Source organism: Protopterus annectens, chromosome 11.part0, assembly GCF_019279795.1.
Source record: "Protopterus annectens isolate FY-2018-M chromosome 11.part0, PAN1.0, whole genome shotgun sequence".
NCBI lineage: Eukaryota > Metazoa > Chordata > Ceratodontiformes > Protopteridae > Protopterus > Protopterus annectens.
The window spans coordinates 297417978-297435083 of NC_056745.1; the positions used below are offsets into that span (position 1 = coordinate 297417978).

At 37.1% G+C, this 17106-nt stretch overlaps 1 protein-coding gene across 2 annotated transcripts in view; it reads left to right on the forward strand.

The window, feature by feature from the left end:
* LDHB (lactate dehydrogenase B) overlaps positions 1-16272 on the forward strand; it is a 232045-nt gene extending 215773 nt beyond the window's left edge. For both annotated transcript variants that reach the window (XM_044087804.1, XM_044087803.1), the window contains exons 7-8: positions 5627-5750; positions 15881-16272. In XM_044087804.1, the coding sequence (XP_043943739.1) occupies positions 5627-5750; positions 15881-16054 (298 nt within the window). In that variant the 3' untranslated portion in view covers positions 16055-16272. The remainder of the gene's footprint in view (positions 1-5626; positions 5751-15880) is intronic.
* Positions 16273-17106: the final 834 nt, after the last annotated feature.

The following is a 17106-nucleotide window of genomic DNA, read 5'->3' on the forward strand; positions in this document are numbered from 1 at the left end:
GAAAAGGGAAATTTTCCCATTCTGTGCCGTACGAAGCCGTTGCATTTCACCTTCGAACTTTTTAAAGTTCGATCATATGGTGTTGACCATATGACATTCGAACTTTAAAAAGTTCAAATAATCAATATGGACCCACCTTTTACTTGCCTTACAGTACTCTTCACAGTGCCGTATATACTAAGTTCAGTTCAGTGAAATGAGATTCAGTGAAATAAGTTTTCAGTAATTTGAGTTTTCAGCGAAGTGGTCAGGGTGAAATGAAATTCACAGAAATGAGATTCAATGAAACAAAGTAGACCCATATATATATATATATATATATATATATATATATATATATATATATATATATATATATCTTCTTCTTCTTTCGGCTTTTCCCAGTTAGGGGTCACCACAGCGGATCACCTGTCCGCTCATGATTGGCAGTGGGGATTTATGGTGTTGAGTTGCCAGCCCAGCACCCAACCTTCTACAGAAGGCACACACACATGCACATTCTCACGCCTAGGGCCAGTTTAGAGTGTTCAATCCACCTACAGCATGTTTTTGGGATGTGGGAGGAAAACTGAGCATCTGGAGGAAACCCACTCGACCACAGGGAGGACATGCAGACTCCGCACAGAAGGCACCCCAGCTGAGGATCGAACCGGAGAACCTCTTGCTGTGAGTCGATATATATGTATATATCTATATATATATATATATATATATATATATATATATGAATATGAATATATATATATATATATATATATATATATATATATATATATATATATATATTTTTTTTTGATAGATATGTATATATATATATATATATATATATATATATATATATATATATATATATATATATGGTTCCACTTGAAACCATCAAATTACGACATCGTCGAACATTAAATCATCAAGACCAGACCGTCGCAAACTTAGATCAATGAAAACTGAATTCATCGAGACGCATAACATTGAATATACTGCACAGAAGTTTGTACAATGTTCTATGCCCCGCTAGTGTGTACAATGTTTTATGCCCTGTCATTTTGGTAATTCCCGCCATAGCAATATATGTAAAGGGTGGTAGTCACTTTAAGAAACAGATCTTAGCTAACCAAAATGGCAGAGAATACAACATTTTGCCCTGGAATACTAGGCAGTTTGTACTCGGTAACAAAATCCCGATGGGTTAAGGATGTCCTCATTATCGACGGATATGTTTATAACTTAGATCGTACTGTAGATGTAAAGAGATACTGGTGCTGTAAACAAAAGTACATTATTAAATGTAAGGGATGCTGTATGATGATTTCAATGTCCGACGGTGAGAAGTTATGTAAAACTGCTGCTCACAGTCATAGCAGAGATCCATCTGAAGTACAGCGATATGAGATGTGTACTCAGCTAAAGCAAAAGGCTGTTATGTCCCGGGATACACCTTGTTTGATAGTAGATGATATTATGTCTACCAGCAGTTTAGGCACAGTTCCTAACCTACCAAGCAGAAAAGCTTTACTACAACAGTTTGGGAGATTACGTAGACAGCAGAGTAGAGGTTCAACTAGTGGCACAGTAACACTTGAAAATATTGATATATCACAATTTCAGTTGAAAGAAGGTGCATTCATTAGTAAGAGGTTTGTAGATAAATCTACTGGCTTGACTGTGTTAGTGATTACGACAGTAAAAAACTATGTGATCTGAGCAGGTGTACAATTTGGCTGATGGATGGTACATTCTTCTTTAAAGGGGTTATCTGTCGGCAGTTGTACAGTTTGCATGGCTTTGTGTCATTCGGCTGTTATACAAGAACAATGCTGTTGTTGTATACACTCATGACCAGAAAGTTGCTTAGAAGTTATAATGTTATGTGGCATTGTATATTATCCTTGATGGCTGAAGAAAACATTGTACCGACTGTGAAGTACGTTTTGTGCGACTTTGAAATAGCCGCTATAAAAAGTCTACGGATGAATTTGAACGGTATTGTACCAAAAGGATGTTTGTTTCATTTTAGCCAAAACATATGGTGAAAATTGCAGAGTCTTGGTTTAGCTGCATTATATAACAAATGCCATAGTTTCCAGATTTCTGTAAAGTGTCTCATCGCGTTGTAATTTCTACCAGAAGATGATGTACTTCCTGCTTTTACTTTGTTAAAGCAGTCATTCCCTGAAGAGGGACAACCATTATTAAAATACTTTACAGATTGGTATTTATTGGGGAAACCCAGGAAGTTTGCAACTAGAACTGCAGCATTTGTTTGTTTTCCACCATTATTTCCAAAGGAATTCTGGAATATTTCACAGCTTAACTTGCAATGTTTACCCCGTACACAAAATAGCATAGAGGGATGGCATCACAGTTTAAAGTGTATGTTGGGAGCTCGTGCTACTGATTTGTCAGTGCTTATGTGCACTTTGGCCTGAGAACAAAACAGAATTGAGGAATTACATGTTCATATGGCAGCAGGGTGCCCGCCATCGCCTAAAAGATGTAAGCTTATTGTACGCGAAAAGCGGTTGCAGACAGTATTGGAAAGTAGAGACTCTTATGATACTCTCAGCTATTTGGAGGCTATTGCTGGGCTACTCAAGCGTTGATCTCACATACTTGTACATAATGTGTGTTGCAGAATTGGTGTGGTGTAGGAATTATTGTATTATTTTGACGTACTGCTGTTATCTTCATTGTCATGTGCTACTTCGGATTCTATTATATTTGTTGGAATACACTTACTGTGTGGAGGTGTTATGGTGGCAAGATTGCAACTATGGGTGAAGATGGTTATATAATGGAGAGGACAAATGTACTTCTCGTATGTGACGGTGTCCGATGTATTTGTCACTGAAGGGGATGGTACAGGGTATCTTGTGTTGTCGCCAGTGCATAATTTGATGTTTTGATACTTGGATTGTTGTTTGTAGGCATGTTCGCAATTTAACGTGTGGGGAATGTTTTCGATGTTATGCATCTCGATGAATTCAGTTTTCGTTGATATAAGTTTACGACGGTCTGGTCTCTATGATTTAAGGTTCGACAATGTGGTAATTCGACGGCTTCAAGTGGAACCATATATATATATATATATATATATATATATATATATATATATATATATATATATATATATACACATAGATATATATATATATATATATATATATATATATACACATACATACAGTTCTTCAATTATCTATCTAGTATGTATCGAATATATATGTTTCTGTATATAACCAAGTTTTATTGAATTTGAATGTTTCTTATGCAGTGATTATGTCTGCGGAACCTTTTTCCTCAGGCCTCAGCTGAAAGGGGCAGTTGTGCCTATTTGGACCACCCCAGTTAACAAGTTCTAATACGTAACTAAAATAAATAAATTGTTTATTTTTTGGAAGCAGATGGAGAATACAGAAGTATTTTTTAAAGTTAACCATTTATAGTTCAAAGTTTATTGTGTGCATCATCCCACTGTCGTTCTCATGATGTTTTCTTCATAGTGAGTTTTTAAATTTCTTTATTTATTTCTTTACTTATGTAGTTAGTTAGTTAATTGCTTTGCTGTGAAAAAACTGACTATACCTGACTCTTTCTGGTGCTCTAGCAAGAAAGCTAAGACGTTCAATTGCTCTCTGGTAGAAACTGGTGAAACCACCACCGATGTTTGAGAATAGTGGAACAGGGGTGCTGCTGACAATGCCTCTTACAAAAGTGTTGAATGACCAATACATATAGCTCATTGCACGCACCCCCTTGATGCACATAAAGGTAAGCACATAGGACACATGGCCTCTGGAAAAAATGTACCATTCCCTGGTGGCTGCCTAAATGATGGCCTTTGCTGGTCAACCCTCACCCCTGCAGTAGGGAACAAATGGAGAAGAAATGGACACATGGCCTGGAGGAGACTCTTGCTCAGCAAGCAGTAAGGACAGAAAAGCAAACAAACTCTATGCATTAAATCAATTATTTGCGAACATGCCAGTATGCCCACATTAAATATCCAGTAAGAATTTGTGAAACATAAGAGACTTGTCCTCAGGTGAGTCTCCAGTCTTAGGCAATGTTTTGTGTTTGTCACACTGGCAGTTGTGTGCACCATCTTCCTCTAAGTCCAAATACGCCTTTATTGAGTACCCAGTCAAATGAGATGATAGAATCTTGGCCCACTCATCCAGGACCAGTTCCTGTAGCAAACTATTCCTTGCAACCCACTAAATATGCCTCCACATCATCTTCTGCCTCATTTTGTTTCAAATTTGTACTGGGTTTTGGGATTTCCAGCAGGGAGGATGGTTGGGTCGTCATTATAAATATTTGTTGTTGGAGGCTGGGTATTTGCTAGTCAGTGACTGTGCATCTTTATTCAAAAGCTGTTTGCAGAGCTGTAAATAGAGTTCACCAAGGTCTGATTAGGGTTTATTAAAGCTTCATGTAATTTATCAGTTTAAATAAGTTTTCAACAGATACCAATTCCCAAGATGCATTTACCAGCATAAAGTATTCTAATACCTTGTATCTAACATAGTTTTGGAATTATTATTGCAAATATGAAGAGGTAATATTTGATGCCTAGAGGCATCATTAGGATGTAACTGCAGAAACACCTGAAGGAATCATTTGACTGTAATGAGCTGACCTATAACAATTCTGAGATGTCCATACCTTGGAGAAAAGGGAATAATTTGAGAAATGGCAATCTTGGAGTTAGTATGTGCAAGTGCAGAATTTTGGTCACTCATTCTTCACATTCCTGGACTCGGTATTGCTAATCTTGAAAATTCATGCTAATTTACCCACACACATGCACTTATATGCATAATGCAATGTTATGTATGTCAAGTAGATGTTGGTGCTATATTTTCTTGAGGAGATTCTGACTGAATGCCATTTTCCTGAATAAAACTGAATCAAACTGCAATAAACTATTTTACTTGGGAAGCATAGCCTCCCCTCCATCCACACTGCCATGCAAGGAAGGACCCCTGCACCCTTCTCCAAAGATAGACATACATGCACACACATATACACTGCATGCACATACACATGCAAACACTTGAATATAACCATCTACAGAGTTTATTTAAATTTCCATATCTTGGGAAAAAAAATGCAACTTCACTGATGAAATACTTTCACAGAATGATATTTCATCCAAGGAAATGTAATTCTATGAAAAACACACTGAGATAAACAGAGACATATCTAAATGCAGCTTTAATGTTAATGTTTCTGAAGAACTTCTAAGTTGATAAATAATAGGGAACGAAAGGGCGCAGGTTATGTAATCCTTCTTCCTTTCCAAGTACCTTTGGCAGAAGACCAGGTTTTGAGAATATTTGCAATTACCTTCATTTTCAGGTGTTGTTTTGGAGACATTCAACATATGTCTATAAGTTGTATCAAGAATGTATTCTTGTGGAGGGTCATAAATCTGAATATCTGAACCGTGGTTAAGTGGTAAACATTATAGAAGACCTGTCAGCATTACTAGTTTCTATGATTTAAGTCTAATTGTGTTTACAGTGAGTTGTTTAAAAATTTGTTCGATAGAATTTATACAAGTCAAGTGATTTACATGCTACCATAACTATGAAGGGCAATATTTTTTTCTCTTAATTTTTAGTGCCTATGAAATTATTCGTCTTAAAGGATACACCTGCTGGGGTATTGGATTCAGTGTTGCTGAGTTGTGTGAAACAATGATGAAAAATTTATGTAGAACTCACCCAGTTTCCACAATGGTGAAGGTAAGACACTTCTTTCTCATAAATTGTACAATAAACTTAGGTGCTATGAACTTTTATAAACTATTATATGTAAATATGCCCAAGACACATGCTTGCTAACTTTGCCACTAATTATCTGAGTTTAATACCTCAAGGGTAGAACCACAAAACTACAAACAAAAGTGCAAGGCACCCTTCTGTAATACCTCCCCAAGATAATAGTGTATTAGTTCTCAACTAATACTAATTAAAATAATTCAGTGAAGCTTGCAGGGCTGTCCAAACAAACCATGAATATTTACAGAGAATGCACAAAACCTTGAGCAGAAAGCATCACATGAACATTTGTTTGAAACTAGAGCTGTATGCAGGAGCAAACTCCCCATCTTTCATGAAGAGGGTGCACCACTCCATGTTTTTTTTTTTTTTTTTTTTTTTTTTTTTTTATAAACAGCCCAGAAGATGCCTTTGCTCTCAAGGAAAGGCAAATGTTTGGCCTTTCACAAATACCATATATATTTGCCTTTCTCTTTTCTTTGGTAACTTTGTGCTCAGTTTTCACTATTTTCAGGACTTTTATTTCAGAAAATGCTGCAAATCCTGATTTACAAATATTATTACAGCAGTAGATAAAATCTTGTCTGTAGAAACTGACACACCAAAAGAAAAAATAAAATAATGTCATGCTGTTATCTTTATCACATCAAATATTAAACGCAAATACTATTATAGAAATTAATAAGTAAAAATGTCACATTGCTGATCATAGTACATTTACCACAGCCAAAGTTTCATAAACACAAATTTAAATAAATAATTCAGACACATTTCCTTTACTTTTGCTTGAATTCATTGCTTCTTGTAGAGGACAGGACTGGTTTTGAAAGTCTGCAATCTCCTCTTCACATAGAAAGCCATAAGTTATATTCTTCCATTGGCAATAGCTGTAACATTCAGAATTGCCACACAAAGTCAAAAAGTAATTGTTTTAGACATTTTACTTTGGTGTATATTTAGTGCATTGGCTGGTAAAAATGTTGAGAATTTTTCTGGTTTGGCTATCTACTTTCAGGATCTGGTCTTGGATTTTCTCTACTAAAATGTCTAAAATCCAGGAGAACATCCTAATTAACAGTAGACACGTTTAAAAAGAGGTTCATCATCAGTTAACATCATTAAAATATGAAAGAGTGATCAAAGACTATATTGTAGTATAGAGACTTGTTTCATCTTCAAATAATGACTCAAAATCTTTGCCACACCATGTTTTCTCCAACAGTCATCAACTCCATCTCCATATAAGTTTTACCTCCTACTGGAATCTGCCCTATCTTATATCTCTTATTCTGACTTAAATTTGATGCTGGCAAGCTTATTTTTTCATCTCTAATAAAAGCACTACAGAGTAGTCTATAATAAAAGCATTAATTTATGTTCAGGCTTCAAGCTAAAAGTTATGAAGAATCCTGAGAGCCATTATCCTTCATGTGTACTTGCTGTTTTACTAGTAAATGTCCACCAAGCTTAAAGACATCTAAATTATTAAAATCATGATGGAGATTCAGTTCTACAGAAAGCAGAATTAGAGGTGGAAGGGAACATGGAGGTGAGGTGCACACATCAAGCAATGACTGGCAGAGAGACAATATTAATATAGTGATCATGGCTACAGCTGCTGATGGCAGAACATTTGATGCCATTATTGATCTGGGATAGTAACCTTCTGGGAAGGTGATCACTGCAATACATGACAATTCTGAGAAACTGGTGAGAGACTTCACATCATACCTCTCAACCTCTTAGAGCAAGAAATCTAGACAAAGCCATAAATAAAAGTGGAACAAAGGCCCAAAGATAGGGACAATTTTTAAATATTGCTCTTGCAAATGTAGAAAGTTGATAGAATAACATTTTGCATTAGTATGAATTTTCTGAAGGAAGTGAAGTCTGAAACTCAAATGTCTGTTATTATTTTCTAACTTCAATCTTTAATGATTTACCACTAATTTGCCAGAAGACCACAACTTTATGAAAACTAGACCAAAAATACAAGACAAAAATCTGGACATTCTGCAAAAATGTGTACAGTTGAGATGTATGCTTCACATGAACAGTTGAGATGTATGCTTCACATGAACAGTCGAGATGTATGCTTCACATGAACAGTGCACTGTAACATTCCTAGTAGTAGTGCCCATCTATGGAATGGTTTAGGTTACATTATTGGTTCATAGGTAAGCACTTAATGTTGGCCATTCTATGCCTAGCCAACTTCCCAAAGGTGGGAATCCAACCCTGTACCTTAAGTCTGTGATGTAAACACTTTAACCATTATGCGATCCCTACCCCTACTACATGGTTAAAGAAAAGTTACTTCACATCAACGGCTTTGGGAGATGATAAAATAAATGGTATCAAGATAACGCTTTGGCCTTAGCAGCTAACTGAGGATTCAGACCTGTATTTACATGATAGCCTGTTTATGCCAAAAGCAGGAAAGAAAATTATATGTAACAGGTTTAAGCATTTCATTAGAAAGCTTGAGGGGCACTGACATTCACTGGGGAATTTTACCATATCACTACAAAATATCACTGTAGGTAATGCAATGTAATAACAGCTGCAACATGTAAAGGAGAAAACAAGTGGTTAGTGGGAAAGAAAACAAAGCTAATGCACATACTGATGATAGAGAATGCAAAAAACAAAGATGAATATAATGAGTATCACTGCTCAGCTAAAGTAGTGATACTAGGAAAGTAAAGAAACATGATTTACAGAGATTAATGATTGTCTCATATATACAACTACCTTATGAAGGGATGAAAACTTTAAAATTGATTGCTTATATATTTATTTACAAAATCTGTTTCAAATCATGGGCCTTTGCCCCCCATTCTTTGGCTTTGTCCCAAGAGTTTGAAAGCTTTGGATTAGTGTTTTTTTAAAGTTGTTTGAAATACAAATATCTTTCATCAGATCAAACCTTCCATACAAACAGTTCTGTATTTAAAAACTTCATCAGCGAATCAAAATCACTGCAGTAGTCTACACCCCTTTAGGGATGGTTTGAGAGGTAGATTAGTGTTCAGCTCAGGTGGCGTATCAGCCTGTAAGTTACCTATCCAATTCATCTCAGCTGTCTCAGTAACATTCATTAAATCTCTTCCCCTTGCATTCTTATTAATGATCTGTAGGGCCAAGAAGCAAAAACTGTGACCATTGTTCCCCAGTATATGTTTCATCAAACGATTCTTAAAATTATTTAACCTAATGTCACTTATATGTTTTGAAATGCATTCCTTATATATGGAGAGAGAGAGAGAGAGAGAAAGATTGATATAGGTATAGCTATATCTACACACACACACACACACACACACACACACACACACACATGCGCGCACACACACACACACACACACACACACACACACACACACACACACACACACGATGATACATTGCAGCTTCTTTATTTGGATGCATTTTGGAACAACAGCTTGTAATGTCAACAAGACAGCTCAGGTTCTGTTCAATTCAATTCAGTATAAAAATAGTAACTCAACATATAAATGAGCATATTTCATCTCAGCAATAAATGATTATGTGAAAACAGATCCTTTGCAGAGTTCTTCAAACCTGTAAATCAAACAGTAACAGAACATCTTGGTATGAACATCTAGATAGAGAATTTAATACACATTTGATTTTTACATGATCCAGTGCTCCTCATTTTTTAGGGTCAAGGACAGAAACAAAACATAACTGTCTTTACTTGGATCTAAATAACCTCATTTCCTTAGCTTTGCATAGTTCATAAAGGATACAGCAGCCGCAGCTTAACTTGCTTCCAAACACACATGTATATATTCTTCTTATATAGCAGCCTGCTTTCCTTAGTTGTGCATAGTTGTGCATAGCTCATAACGGGAACAGCATACTCATCTTAATGTTCAAACTTTGAAATAACTGCTATATCACATTAATATTTGGCAGGTACTACTTAAAAAACACACTGTGTTGCTAGTTTTGTCTTTCAGTACCTGCGTATCACTCCTCTGACTACTTGTAATAGTCTGTGTTCATCACATTGATCACTGCTGTAGTAGCCTTAGTTATATGGTTTATATCCGGCCAAGGATATAACAGCCAGCCAGCCAGCTTCCAAAGCTTCAGGGCACCTTCCATACACTCAGGATGTCAGCTCGAGTTGAGCTGACTAAAAAAGGCAAGTTTGGGTATCAAGCCATTTAGAGTTTTACTGCTGTCAAAGAGTATGCTCCTCAAAGGCTTTTGAGGATCAGTGGTCAGCTTAGTACTGTTCATTTGCTAGGCAGATAAATTCCCTTTGGGGACACACATTTCATCTTATAAATATTGCTTGTATTTTATCACTTTCCTCTTCAGGAATATTATTTTAAAGCTAGGAGTTTGTGTTTTAATGAACTGTCATGAGACTATATTGTATTTTTAAACAGGAGAGCTCTTTATTCCTGTCAGTTTAAAAGTTGTATAAAGTAACTGAAAAACATTTTTTTTCTATGGATAAACTATGTTTGTTTTACTTTCGGGGACTTGCAAAGTGTTTTAAAGTGCTTTTTACTGTGTTTTTCTGTAAAAAAGTGGATTTTAAAGATTTCATTTGTTGCTTGTCTTCCATGGGAAAGGGACACCATTTTTGGCTCAAACATGGAACAAACTACTGGTCAGTCCTACTTCCAGTCACAGAAAGAAAAAGTTAAGCAAACAGCCTTTGCCACCACAGTAGGTTAGCAATTTGCCTCAGAAATTGGGGGATGACTCTGCTGTGGCCATTTGTTGTACCTCAGATCACTCATCTTTTACCCTGGATCCCTCTGGTGTAACACCTTGACCCACTAAGGTCTGGTGTTTGCCACATCCTCTGTGGATGTTGGGGTGCCATCACTGGACAAGGGATAGCCACAAGGCAGGCTTCCCTGCTGTGTCAGAATGTTGTGCCCATTCCTGTGGAAGCTGCTGTTGCCATTAGTAACACGGTTGGCCCCATGTTTCCTGTCAAAAATAAAAAGAAACCTAAGCAGGTGTCTGCTCCTCCGCCAATTTCCTTAGACCGTAGTTTACTGGGTTTGGCTCAGGGTTTAATTCAGGCTATTGATCCTACTTGTAAAGTAGTTTCTAGTAAATGAAAGAAAGAGTACCGTTTTTTCCTAAAGAGATCCAAGATTCTGAATCTGGACAGGAAGATCAGGGGAAAGATACATGGTTTTCTCCTCAGATTTATGATTCGAACTCAAAGTTAACATTCTTTAAGAAATCCTGCAAACTACTCTATCAAAAATACTGGGGTGAGCAAATTGGTGGTAACTAAGGAAATAATTTTTTGAGCTGTGATACAGAATCGGAATTTCCTAGAGATAGTAAGGCCTTGCTAAGTTTAATTCTGTTAGCTGCCAAAAAAGCAATTACTAGAAAATGGAAATCAAAGTCTAAACCAACTATACTAGAAGTAGTGAATATAGTAACCAAGATAAAACAACTGGAAATAAGATCTTTAGAAAAGCATAGGAGCAACTTGCATAGAAAAAATTGGAAATGGTGGAACAATACATGCAGAACAATGTTTTGAAGAAGGAATGAGGTTTAGGAGAAGGCAGGAACTGAATGAGCTTTGTTATGTTTAATTGACAATAACCAGACAGATTATAAGTGATGTGTAATGTTTGCAACTGAAAATATATAAATATGGTTTGTTTTCATTCATATAAATAAAGGTTTGCTGTATCATAAGTGATAATTTAATAAAGATGTTTCTTGTAAAAAAATAACTGGCTCCCACAAGAATGTCAGGGTAAACTACAGATGTGGATGTTATGTCAGGTTACTGAATAAATGTCCCTGTATTACCTGCACATTGGATCAGTTCTTAACTCAGGATTTAAAAATGTAAGAATCCCAATGGACTTAGAAAACCTATTGTGCAATATAAAACTTGAGCAGAAATGGTCTTTTTAATATTGTTTAGCTTGTGTTCTGGGACAAATATTGGTAAGATATGGTCAACCATAGCATACTCCTAGAAACTCTAGCTACCCTCAACATAAGCCCCTCCACCATATTTTGGTTCAATAACTATTTATCAGATTGTCAGCAAGCAGTCCTATGGCAAGATCAATTGTGCCCCCTTACTACCAGTCACCAGTGGTGTCCCACAGGGGGGGGTCCTTCCTCGGACCCTTGCTATTTTCACTATTTACAAACCAGATAGCCTCATCCTCTCTCTCTGCCTCTGTAGTATAATATGCAGATGACACCACTATTATATGTGCCCCCCCACACACACACACCCTGAATGAACTAAAAACCATCACCCAAAATAACTTTACCCTAGCCAAAGCCTGGTTCACCAACATCAAACATACTCAATCCCAAAAAAAACAAACTCATTCTCTTTAGCCCAGGTCGATTTCCTCCACTAAATAATAATTTTATCATACAATCTAAGATAATGCACAAATCACCCCAACACGCCACACAAAGCTATTAGGCATAGAAATTGACAGTAATCTTGAATTTGACATACATATAGCCCAATCAATCAAGAAGGTCAACAAAAAAGCTAGATCTCCTTTACAGTCAAGTCCCCAAATGATGTGGACATCCTACAGAAGAGCCTCGCTGATACAGATGCCTGGTGTCAAAGCCATGACCTCAAGCTCAATCCCAAAAATTGCAGTGTCATCCCCTTTGGTAAAAACTCTGTACCCATGAACTACCACATAGGCAGCAATCTACTTAACACCGAATGTGTGATAAGAGACCTTGGGACCCAGGTAGACAGTAGTCTCTCCTTTGATAGTCACATCACCACAGTAGCCAGGAAGTCCTTCTACATGGCACACCTCATCATAAAAGGGTTCTCATTCAGGAAAAAAGAGGTCATTGTTCCCTTCTACTTGACACTCATTAGACCCATTATAGAGCACAATGCCCCTTTTCGAATATATCTCACAAGACATCTGCAGCAGCTGGAAAGGCCACAGAAGTACCTCACAAAAAGGATTACTGGCCTCAAACAAATGCCCTACAATGATCGCCTCAAAAAACTCCACCTTTACTCTGAGGTGATCTCTGCCTAACATATAAAGCTATGTCAAACCCAGAGCTGTTGGACATGCCACACCTAAAGAAATCCCAATCCCTCTGAGCTACACGCTCTAGGGACCTAAACCTTGTCACCACAATAAACAGGACATGCTGGAGGGATAGATTCCTGTCCCAAAAACTTTCCAGACTCTAGAACAGGCTACCCATCTATGTCAAGCAAAGTTCTTCATTAGCACTCTTCAAAAAAAATCTTGATGAGTGGATGGGAAATAGGAAATATGCCCTGGGGATCACTTCTGTGTCTCTGCTTGACAGTGGCACAGGAAAATAACTTTCTTGGGTGGTGTAAGCCAGGGAACCTTGTTGGCTAGGCTTACGTAGGCCCTTGGGCCAATAGCCTAGTACCTACCTATGAACCTATGAACCTATGAACAGGAACCAACAGTTTATGATTAAATGCACCAAAGCCACTATTGCAAGAACCCATCTGTTATCCATCCTTCTGTATGCCTCCCCTATCTGAACTAACCTTCGCCACACCGAACTAGCCAAACCCACCTGTTATCCATCCTGCTGTATGCCTCCCCTATCTTAACTAACCTTCAGCACACCGAACTAACCAAGATGGAATCTTGCTACAACAAGATTCCTAAGTTTGCTATCAATGCCACTCATAGGACTCATCACTATCTAGTCCTCAAGCGACTGAACTGGCTTGACTTTCCACAACTCCTCCTTCTCAACTAACTCACAATAGCTCACAAGCTCTCGTACCTTCCTGACAAAACCCCTTCCCTTCAGAATCTAACCCACCCCTACACCACCTCCAGAACCTTAACATCTAGCAACCAGAGCCACATAAAGGTCAGTAAACACAAACATGAGTCTGGCAAATCTCTCTTTGCCTGCTCTATTGCTAGAACCTGCAACTCACTCCCAAATCACTTAACTTCTGTTACCTCTACTTCCCAATTTAAAAAACTTCTCAAAACCCACTACTTAACAAACTGGCTTTGCTCATGTCACTCTCCAGGTTAAACCATAACATCACTGTTGTTGGGATCCTAATAACATCAAAACAGTGGCTGTCTACCTCCCATTCTTTTCTACTCTACCCAGTGATAAATACCCTACAATGCAAAAAATAATTGTCTCAGAGTTTCATAATTGTATATCTAATGTATTAACTTTCTCTTACACATTTTAAAATAGTTAATTCCTGCTAGGTATGCTCAATTGTATAAATCTCCTGCTTGCTGTGATACCCACTTCTTACCTTACCATACTGTATCTATTGTACTGTACAGTACTGGAGCTTTTCTCCCCGGGCCTCCACTGAAAATGGACCTGTGTCCAGTCAGACTTTCCTGGTAAACAAATGTAAAATAAAATAAAAATAAAAGATGGAGGTAGATTAGAAAAGAAAGAGGAACATGTCATGTAATCAAGTACCACTTAGTAAATGCAAAGAGTCCAAAGAAAAATCACTGAAACCACTTTCAGTGACACCGAAGAATCTTCTCCTTCCTTCACTATTGTATAATCTTGGAGTAGGTATAGTTAAGTTTATGGGGTGCAAGGGATGTTCCCCCCACATATAGGCAGATATGGCGACTCCTTGCAATACAAAAACCTTACCTTACTGCAAATTTTTATGAAAGTGGTTTCTGCAAGCTTACTTTGGAGTATTGGCATTTGGGGAATAATTTGTTGAATTATCATCATGATTCTGATGCAAGCACATGGTGGAACTGTGGAGTACACAGTCATATGAAGGTAGCTAGAATGAAACAGTGATCAATGTTGCAGTCCGAAAATTAGAAAACATGCAGTGACCTATAACTGTGGTGCAGGTTGTCAAAGGAAAAAACTTCAAAGACCAATACATGTAAGGTTCAGATAAGGCACATTTAATAACTTGCTGCAAGGAGACAAAAACATGCAAATACAGGATTTTGCCTAACTACTAACAGGAAGTATGCTATTCTTATACTGTTCTACAAGACATTGCCTTCTATGGTTGACGTAATCAAACACAACTTTCAGTATTGTTCTACAGCAGATGTTACTCAGATTTTCTGCTGACATGACTGGATTTATGAAAAACATTTTGAGAAAAACAACCTGGCCTTGGTGGGCTCTAGCCCGTTACAAGCTTCTACTGTGTAGTTCTAATACATGTGTTACATTTCAAGGTACTTTTCTAGCTTAGGCACAAGCAAATGCTGATTGCAGTTCATATTTTCAAGCAGTCTTTGTTCTGATTATCTATAGCTTCTGCAGCTGTGTATTTTCTCACAGCACAAGCGGAACTCCTTGTCTAAGTCTCATAACATTAATACAAGTGATACATCTATTCATTATTTTCCTGACACAAGCAGAAATTATCTGCTTCCCTGTAAATTTCCAAAGCATAAGCAAAGATTATAGCTGTGCATATTTCATGACAATACAAGGTTAGAAAGCTTCTGCAATTTGTACGGATTTTATGCAGTGTGAAATAGAATAAATGTGTTAACCCTTTTCAAGCCTTAAATGCACTAAGCATATTACTAATACATACACTAATACATATTTTTCTGACACAGGTCTAGCTTTCTTGTTTTACACAGAGTAAGACAACGGTGTCATGGAGACATACCAGTACATACAGACCTTGCTGAAGAATAATCAGAAACTGAGGTTTTAGCAGAAGGTATAAAGGAGAGCACAGGATAAACAACAGGGCCAACAATAACTACCAGAAGAAGTGATAAAGATACACTATGCTGCTATCAGCTGTGCACTTGTTTTTTCTTGAGTTACATCCTTGTGATGTGAAAAGGAAAGGGGACAACCAAGCAACATAGCAAAAGATGCTTAAAATTTAATATTATTTCAGTTTTCTTTTGAGAAACAGAGCTAAGTCAATATGCAGACATAACAGTATAAAGTCTGGCCCAGCTTCTAAAGAGCATGGCTTTGGATTTTGTGCACTTTGTTTTGAGTTTCATATTCCCTGACTTTAAGTACAACTTGACTTTGCTGGACATATTAATTTGATGTTTTGTCTTTCTCTACAGGGTATGCATGGCATTGAACATGAAGTTTTTCTCAGTCTGCCATGTGTTCTCAGTTCAGCCGGGCTATGCATGGTGATCAACTCATCGCTGAAAAAGGACGAAGAGGATAAGCTGAGGAACAGTGCGCAAACACTCTATGCAATCCAGAAAGACTTAAAGGACCTCACACCCTAGAAACCTACTGATTTGCAATAAAATTATATTATAGTCATACACTTTAGCAGAATACTCCTGCTGTCTTCTCCCTTCTGCATTCTGCTGCATGTATGTTCACAATGAGTAATTAAATAAATAAAAAACAAAATGTTGGAAATATTATAACATGAAACAGAGGCATGCTAATTTAGCAGTTAATGAATGTCATGTAAATTAAACTTTTTTTTTACACACCAGCATGTCGTTCTTTTACTCTTATTAAGTATCATGAAAATCCTCCCCAAGGAAGGTCCACTGAGAACAAATATATAAAGTGAACTGTTAAGGTTCTGTACCATGTTTATAGTTCATTCATAGCTACTTATGATCCAAGATACAGGAGTGTTTTTTTTTCCTTTTTTTCTTAAATGTAAATAAGACTTGTTCATTGTATTAATCACTTCTGCAGTAGCTATATGGGTTGTATCCTGCCACAGATATAACAGCCAGATAGCTTACAAAGAGTCAAGGCACCTTCCACATGCCCAAACTCTCAAGCAGCTCAACTTGAGCTGACTAAAAGACAACTTTGGGCACAAAGCCCTTAAGAACCTTATTGCCATCAAACAGTACACTCCTCTAAGGCTCAACAGTTGGCTTATGCTTTTCTTTTCTGACCATTAAAGTTCCCTTTAGGGGAAAAACTTCCATTTTATTTGTTTTGTTGATGTTTTATTACTTTTCTCTTCAGGAAAGTTACATTAAAGGTAGGAGTGCTGTGTTTTAATTGACTGTCTCAAAACTATAATGTACTTTTAAAGTGTGTGCACATTTTTCTGTCAGTTTAAAAGTGGTGTAAAGTAACTAAAAAAATTTTTTCTGTTGATAAATTGTGTTTACTTTACTTTTGTGGGGGCAAACATAGTGTTTTAAAGTGATTTATATTGTGCTTTTCATTAAAAAAAGTAACTTTTGTGGACTGGTAGTGTTTACTGGCAATTGCTGCTCATCTTCCCTGGGAAACAGGCACCATATCAACTTGACAATGGAATAGACTACAGGTCCCATGGTCAGTCTTTCTTCCAGCCACA